Source organism: Etheostoma spectabile, chromosome 1, assembly GCF_008692095.1.
Source record: "Etheostoma spectabile isolate EspeVRDwgs_2016 chromosome 1, UIUC_Espe_1.0, whole genome shotgun sequence".
Classification (NCBI taxonomy): domain Eukaryota; kingdom Metazoa; phylum Chordata; class Actinopteri; order Perciformes; family Percidae; genus Etheostoma; species Etheostoma spectabile.
In genome coordinates this window covers 31,253,985-31,262,638 of record NC_045733.1, presented here as the reverse complement: position 1 = coordinate 31,262,638, position 8,654 = coordinate 31,253,985, and the positions used below count along the sequence as shown (strand labels likewise).

At 41.8% G+C, this 8,654-nt stretch overlaps 2 protein-coding genes across 2 annotated transcripts in view; both read right to left on the bottom strand.

Annotated features, from left to right (window-relative positions):
* The window catches only part of LOC116692376 (uncharacterized), a 3,804-nt gene extending 1,732 nt beyond the window's left edge, over positions 1-2,072 (bottom strand). Inside the window, exons 1-2 of the mRNA XM_032520631.1 lie at positions 1,520-2,072; positions 425-578 (exon numbers count right to left, since the gene is read on the bottom strand). Of these exons, the coding sequence (XP_032376522.1) occupies positions 425-570 (146 nt within the window). The 5' untranslated portion in view covers positions 571-578; positions 1,520-2,072. The remainder of the gene's footprint in view (positions 1-424; positions 579-1,519) is intronic.
* Positions 2,073-2,131: 59 nt separating this feature from the next.
* The window catches only part of LOC116693151 (uncharacterized), an 8,914-nt gene continuing 2,391 nt past the window's right edge, over positions 2,132-8,654 (bottom strand). Inside the window, exons 3-6 of the mRNA XM_032521903.1 lie at positions 7,851-8,081; positions 5,871-6,112; positions 3,764-4,083; positions 2,132-2,516 (exon numbers count right to left, since the gene is read on the bottom strand). Of these exons, the coding sequence (XP_032377794.1) occupies positions 2,325-2,516; positions 3,764-4,083; positions 5,871-6,112; positions 7,851-7,993 (897 nt within the window). The 5' untranslated portion in view covers positions 7,994-8,081 and the 3' untranslated portion in view covers positions 2,132-2,324. The remainder of the gene's footprint in view (positions 2,517-3,763; positions 4,084-5,870; positions 6,113-7,850; positions 8,082-8,654) is intronic.

The following is an 8,654-nucleotide window of genomic DNA, read 5'->3' as shown; positions in this document are numbered from 1 at the left end:
TTTGTATTTAATATTTAACATTACATTCAAGCCTTAACTACACATTCTAAGTTTATTTAACCCTATAATTCCCTTGAGATTTCAATCTCTTTTTGGAGGGAGACGTGGCCAAGGCAAGGGACCATAACAAGGAAAGAAAATTATAAAAATAGAACCAAGGAAAAACAGACAACCGATGTTTGCAATCATACAAATGCAAAAGCCAGATTAGGAATAGCAACTGCACTTTTTTTTTTAATATAAAATCAGAGTTTTAAACTCTCCCAGGGAGACCGAATCAATAAGCTGCTACGTTATGAAGGTTATTCCATGACCAGGGGGCAAAATATCAGAAGGCTGTGCTGCTGAGTTCTGAACAATTCCTGGTTACCTGGTAACTTCCAATAGGCATTTATGCAAGTGTCAATAAAAGGTAAAAGCTCACCTCCTGCAGTAGCTTTGAGCGTCCTTCCAGGTGAGATACTCTGAGATGTAAAAGTAATTCCTCTGCACCACTGATCCCAGCCCAGACGCAGTACTGCTCAGGCTGAGGAGGAAGAGGAGGACGAGGAAGGGTCCTGAACTCTTCATCGTCAGACCTGTGTTGTACAGAGAGCAGCATGTTAAACCAGATTCAGATAACTATTAGTCCCCAAGGGGAAATTCAGTTTCACAGCCAACCCATCCATTAGGAATTAAAGTTAGAAGTGCATTAGTATACAATGTATGTTAAAAAAAGTCATAAAATAAACACTAAATTAGTACGGCAGCATGACATCCACATATTTTACACATGACCCAATACCATCCCAACTTTATTTGTTAAGCACTTTACAACAACCAAAGTTGACCAAAGTGCTGTACAGAAAATAAACAAACATATTTATAATTAATAACCATACAATTAAAAACACACAAAGTAGCAAATAAGAACAAGTAAAAGAAGTCGACATCTTACTATGTGTCAAAAGCCAAAGAGAAAAGATGGGTTTTAAAAACAGATAAAGAAGAGGTCTGTTTTACATGCAAAGGCAATCATATATTATAACACACACATGTTGCAAGAACCAGTTTTGTTGTAGTTATGTCTAGTATGATGTCCATTTAACAGTCTTCTAGCAGAGGGAATGAATGAGGGAACTCTTCATCTTCAGAATTCGGTTCAAACCATGTTCAGAGAGAACATAGTATATATAAATATATATTTGACCCTTTCACTGCCCCCTCACTCCGACATCTCTCCAGTTGTGCATGTTTAGCTGCTGAGCATAGGTGTGTTCCAACAACAGAGAGCAACAATTGTAATTCACCCCCCATGCACTATCCAAAGTGACTTAGAATCGCTATATATACGCATGTCAGAGGTTGCATAAGCTTGCACAGGGGCAAATTGAACCCAGATCGACCACACCAAAGGCGTGTGTCATATCCACTGTGACATCACAACACAAGACAAAAAACTCAGACAATTAAAATAATGGACCATAACCTAAAAGAACTTTGCCAACCACTAACAACCACTCAGCCCGTCAGTCGTTACCTGTCCTGATGCCGTTCAGTCAGAAACCCCCGATGCTGTCCGATGAAGCTCCAACATCAAGCTGAACATCTCACTTCTTCAAGTTCAACGTATAAGTACAATCATTTGAATAGTAAAACACTTAAAGCAACTATCAGCTTCCTGTCGCTGCATTGCCAGAAACTATTTGAATGTTGGTAAATGAAGCAGAGATTTACCTACAGACCTGAAAAGACAGATAGATTTTTGTTTAAGAGACACCAGGAACCAGGCAAATAGAACTGCTGCATCATTGTGGGCTACTGTCCAGAGTTGCATCAGAATGTCTTCAAGGTGGTAAAAGTCAACAGTTCAGAAACAGGTGGCAAGCATCAGTGCCAGAATCCACCAGCGGCTCCATTTCCTATGAAGACAGACTATTTGGCAAAATATTTGTATTTAGCACCAGTCTCTTACAGGGCCACATCAGAGTCCATCTTCTAGTACGGTATCACCAGCTGGTTTGGGAAATTTAGCGGTTAAATCTAAAGCTCAGGTCCTCAATTTGGTCAAGACGGCATATACCATATACATGAAGAATCGATCACACATGACTAAGTATAAGAGACACTTGTTAAATAGAGTTGAGTCAAATTTTACGGTCAGAAAGTTTTATTATAAAGTTTGATCAAACTTTTGCAAAGATATTCCATAGTAGAATACATATTCCCTCAACGTGTGTTGAAAGCCTACACGGTTGTATGTGTACCGCCTGGAGAAGCTGTGTGCCAATTTATGAAGATCGACTTCTATTAGTGAGCCCCCTGATATAGATGACAGGGGGATGTCAGTATGTGCTGTAACACAGAAAGTTCCTTCTCTCAGAGCAGTCTCTGGTCTCCACGCTGCCGGTATTGTTCTTGGACAAGGCCCCACAGTGCTGCACCTCGAGGGGGCAGAGGGGCAGGTCCGGGTACAACACACTCGCCCCGTTCACCCACAGCCATTCACCGGCCAGGAAACGGAGGCCTGCCCACACCTGGGGAGAGGAAAGATCTAGTGAGCCTCCGCCTGCTCTCCACAAAGCATTTTCCTCCACATTCATTATGAAAGAGACATCTAAAAAACCTGCAAATAAGGTCTCTTATAACTATTTGCATAATTATCTTTCAAGTCTCCATTAGAGGTTCAACATTGTTACATTCCAAGAGCCTAGAAAAGCTATGTTTACATGCATGATGCAATCTCAATGTGAAGATTTTGGGTCACTAGTGAAGTGCACGTTTGGAGCCACGCCTGTTCAGTAAGGGTTAATTGTTTGGTACACAAGTATATATATATATATATATTTTTTTTTTTTTTCTCAAACTTTATCCGTTATAAGTGCAGTTCAATGAGTGATGAATGATTTTTCGGCTGTGGCATGAACATTCAAATAAAAAAAATAACATTCTTAGTAGCAAACCAGTTTCATCGAGACCTACAGTATGATAGACTCTAGTCTGGGGGGGGAAGGCAATTAACTTTCCCAAGGGGCCACATGAGAAACAGACTGTTGTGAAGTGACCGACCAATAATTGTTGCATTTCTCTTTTGGAAATTAATTTCAAACTAGCTATATTACCAAAATGTTCTGGCCTCTCTGGAGTAAATATTAAAAATGTTAGACAAGCTTTGCGTGTGTCTGTGCTTTGTCCATAATGTACAACGTTAGCGGGACAACAATAGCGTTAGCGGGACAACAACATTAGCGGCAACAACATTAGCGGGACAACATTAGTGCTAGTGGGACAACAACATTAGCGGGACAACATTAGCGGGACAACATTAGCTGAAAACAACATTAGCGTTGGCAGGACAACAACATTAACAGGACAACATTAGCAGGATAACATTAGCGGGACAACTTGGTGGGCGTTGCCTTTTCAGCGTGATGAATACAAAGTGTGGCGTGTGAACTGCGTGGCATGCGTGTGTCTCGGAGCGAGAGACGACTCTAGAGGCATAGTGGGAAAAAGTGAGTTTCTTCCCTGTGATTTCTGACCTTGGTGGGAAACCTGAAGCATAAAAAAACAAAAAAAAAACAAACATGAACTCTTCTTGATTTAATGGTGTAAATGGAGAACCAGGAAATGAGTAGGGGAAACTGCAACGTTAAGCCACGGCCGAGCGACCTCACAACACAGTTACATTTGAGAGGTGCGCGTCAGTCGCTTCACGTACGTAGCCATGGTTTAGATTTAATAAAAAAATAAAAAAAGGCATAAATCAAACAAATGAACCCACCTCCTCAGTATCGGCCTCCATGACCCTGTTCATCACGTAGTCGTGGTCTCCTCCAGGCTGCACGCTGACCAGCTCGTAGCGGAGGTTGGGTCGGGAGGTTGAATTGAGGCGTCGGCAGTGCTCCAGCGCCCCCTCCCACGTCTCGTTCTCCTTCACCAGGACCAGATTGTCCGTGTGGCAGAGGGAGGGGAATCGAGCAGCGCAGTTTTGGGTAGACATCTGTTTGGTCTCCGAGGAGATGGACCCACAGTCGTCGCTCCCTGGGTTACCCACCCAATTCCTGTACTCAGACACCCCTGAGCTCCACTTCCACGTTCCCTCTGCAGAACAGATGTTTGAAACGTCAGTGGTCAAAAAGTTAACTATCCATTCCAACATTAGCTCTATGGCTAAAGATGGGGCTTGAGCTGTATTTTGCAAGAAAACAGAAAAAAAAAAAAAAAAAAAAAATTAACTAAACAGAGCTTAACCTGATCAGGAACCAGAGTCCCAGTCCCACGTCTACTATATGAGTTACTTAGGAGGTACTCAAAATATCAGGTAGTTTTTCACCTGATATTTAACGTATTCCATCCTCTAACATGCAAATTGTCTGCCCTGTTATCAGGTGTGTTATTTGCCGTGTTTACCAGGTCACAATAAAACTATTTGAGACAATATGGAGGTGTCTGCTATTTGAGCACAACCTGATATTTTGGGTACCCCCTATGTAACTTTTGTTAGAAAACAGCAGACATCTCCATGTTGTCTCAGGTTGTTTTAAGCAGAGCAAAGTTAGCACTAGCAAGTTACCTAGGATTTAAGAAATCGATTGAATAGCCCACTTTATTTAAGCATGCAAAAAAGACAACAACTTTTTTAAATCATTTTAACGGTTTATCCGATTGTATTAATAATATACAGTGGTGCTCAAAAGTTTACATACACATGCTTGTTGACAAAAAAGAGGAATAAAAAAATCATGTTTTGAAATTTATTTTAATACCTAATTAAAAAATGAGGTAAAATCCACCTTTAAGGACCCCAATTTTCTTTGTGAATGAATAACGTATTGTAAATAATAAATGTTCTTTTTAAAATACAGGGGTCATAAGTATACATACCCTATGTTAAATTCCCATAGAGGCAGGCAGATTTTTTATTTTAAAGGCCAGTTATTTCCTGTTCAGGATATTATGCATCCTGATAAAGTTCCCTTGGCCTTTAGAATTAAAATAGCCCCACATCTCACAACCTTCACCATGCTTAGAGATAGGCATGGTTTTATTTCAGTTAGACTAAACCTGTTTATTTGCATTGAGAGATGATTTTATAGAAGTATCCCATGCCTATCTCTAAGCATGGTGAGAGTATGTGAGGATGTGGGGCTATTTTAATTCTAAAGGCCAAGGGAACTTTATCAGATGCATAATATCCTGAATCCAGGAAATAACTGGCCTTTATAATAAAATCTGCCTGCCTCTATGGGAATTTAACATAGGGGTATGTATACTTATGACCCCTGTATTTTAAATAAGAACATTTATTTATTTACAATACGTTATTCATCACAAAGAAAATTGTGCCTTAAAGGTTGGATTTTACCTCATTTTTAATTTAGGTATTAAATAAATTTCCAAAACATGATTTTTTTATTCCTCGTTTTAGTCAACTTAAGCATGTGTATGTAAACTTTTGAGCACCACTGTACATTTCTTAGCATCTGTTAAACGTTTATCATTAACATCCCTAAAGGTTTTATTCCATTCTACATGTTTCAGGAGATTTTGATTATAGCATCCTTAACTCCTTTCTCCACTCTGTAGGAAAATACTGCAAGCTCAGTTTCCCAACAAGCTGTGTTGCCATAGTTTCTCATTACGAGGGTAGTGGTAGTGGCTGACTTTAAGTCATTAAGTGGCTGTTGTCGGATGGTCGCCTCTGGTTGTCGCCCTGTCGGTATCACAGTTTGCAGGCACTCAGATGATGGTGACGATGTTCAGGTACTTGAGATGGTGACCTAACAGATTTGGTCCCTTCTCAGAAATTAACTTGGAGGACTTTCAGGGATGAATACGTTAGAGCAGTTCATAAAATACAAAAATAAATAAATAAAAATTGTCTTTACCGTCTCTGTACAGTCCAATCCAGACTGGATAGTCCTGAGGATCGAGAGTGTCTCGTAGGTCAGAGTAGGATTGGAAAGTTGCCAGATCACGGTTTGAATCAGTCTTGCAGTACTGTCGAGCTTCAGGCCACGACTTCGCCTCTGGTATAAATGTGTAAGTGTAATGGACGTTGTTGCCGGGGCCGTCGAGTTGGTGGTGACAAAAGAAGAAGTGAGCTTCGTCACAATCGGTGCCATGCAACCTTCAAGAGAACAAAAGTTACAATGAGGAAGAATTTGATGCATGAACACAATTTGTCCTTTTTCAAAAGTAAAACGTTCCGTTCAAACAGTTGACTATGTCGCACATATTAGGAGAAAACGTGTTTTTGATGACGATTCAGCCCATTTACTACAATTACTAATGACTTATTTTCCAAATTAAATCACGCTTCAGGTTTTTGTGTGGCCCCTATACCCTCCTATATGGCGGTGTGCTCCCCTATACCCTCCTATATGGCGGTGCGGCCCCCATACCCTCCTACATGGCGGTGCGGCCCCTATACCCTCCTACATGGCGGTGCGGCCCCTATACCCTCCTACATGGCGGTGCGGCCCCTATACCCTCCTACATGGCGGTGCGGCCCCTATACCCTCCTACATGGCGGTGCGGCCCCTATACCCTCCTACATGGCGGTGCGGGCCCCTATACCTCTAAAATGGCGGTGCGGCCCTATACCCTCCTACATGGCGGTGCGGCCCCTATACCCTCCTACATGGCGGTGCGGCCCCCCTATACCCTCTACATGGCGGTGCGGGCCCCTATACTCCTACATGGCGGTGCGGCCCCCCTATACCCTCTACATGGCGGTGCGGCCCCTATACCCCTACATGGCGGTGGGCCTTACCCTCCTATACCCCTACATGGCGGTGCGGCCCTATACCACCTCACATGCGGTTGGGCCCCCACTATACCTCCTACATGGCGGTGCGGCCCCTAACCTCCTACATGGCGGTGCGGCCACCCTATACCCTCCTACTGGCGGTTGCTGGGGCGGCCCCTATACCCTCCTACATGGCGGTGCGGCCCATACCCTCCTACATGGCGGTGCGGCCCCCCCTATACCCTCCTACATGGGTGGGGGCCCCATACCCTCTACTACAGGCGGTGCGGACCCCTATACCTCTACAGGCGGGGCTGAGGCCTATAAACCTCTACATGGCGGTGCGGCCCCCTATACCACTACTACATGGCGGTGCGGAGGCCCATATAGCCATCCCTACATGGCCGGGCAGCCCTAACCCTCCTACATGGCGGTGCTAAGCCCCTATACCTCCTACATGGTGGTGCAGCCCCTGTACCCTCCTATATATTGGTGTCAAGAGAGCAGTTTTAAATGCTGCCACTTAAACATGCAAATGGGGGGCCCCCCACCACGTCCCCCACTTCTGGCCGAAAACTGAATTTCCAGCGCCACCGGAGCAGTCCCGGAAATGGAAGGTTGTGGCCATAGACCAACTAAAGTTATTTTATTAGGCCGGTGTTTTTTCTCTTAGGCAATGAAAATATTGATGGTTCGAATTATCTTATTAGTTTAGTGTAAAATCAAATGATTAGCTGTAATATCAAATGATTAGCTTAAAAAAAATGTAGATAATACTTTGTCAATGATATAAGTAAATATATAGAGTATTATTTAGTGGTTTATAATGCTTTGAAGTAAGGTTTCAAATGTTTGACGGTTTCACAAACTATTTCGTTTTACAGATGTTGATAATCGTAATATTTAAGTAAATAAAATGTGCAACACTAAAATAGCATTTTATGATTTCTAATATATTAGGAAACATTTTGTTAAATAAAATGTACCTTACTAACATATGACATTTATTAGTGTTGTTATTACCAAATATTTAACCTTAAATAATATGGCTGCATAAGAAAAATATATATAATTTGTTTAACACGTGAAAAGGTGTGTAAAACAGTAAGAACAGTACCCGTTGGGGTGTTCAGCGACAGCACAGTATGCGTTGCCTAGCTGGTTCAACCCGGTCAGATTGCTGAGGCCTGAATTCACCAGATAGCTGTTGTATCCATGGCTGATCCAAATCCAGTGGTAGTCGTACTTAGGTTTTCTCATGCCGATCCATGCATAATATCTATTTAAATTTAGATCGTCTTCATCAGACTGACTAAAGATGGTGGCCAAATCACCGTTGGAAGCTAAGCTGTTCGGGGAAAAAAAAAAAAAAAAAAATTGTCAAAATTCAAGTCACCAAAAACTTATATTTATAGTAGATGATTTTCAGTATTACAGTACATACAGTATGAGGGTGATGGAAATGTGATTAGTTTTGCAGACTTTTGGTCATAAAATTGCCCAAATTGGAACTTTGACTTGATGGCACTTAATGAAAAGTAAGGATCTCCGAAGTTACTGTTGACTGCATTGCATTATGGAAAAGTGATGTTTCCGTTCGTCTTCTTAGCTCTTTAATTCTATGTAATTTCCATTGTTACATTCAAGCGTTAAAATGCTCATACTGTATGTAATTCTCATTTTCAGGTTCATAATTGTATTTTGAGGTTGTACCAGAATAGGTTTCCATGGTTTCCATTAGAAATAACTGTAGAACAGGGACATGTAAGTAGATCAGTAGTTCTTATGTAGATCGTGGTGAACTAGTGTGTTCACCCGGAGACTGAAGGCAGAGGACATTCAGAATCATGCATCTCACTCAAAACAGCATGGATATTTGTTTCCAAAGTTTCTATGCATGTGGAAGCACCAGAGACACAAA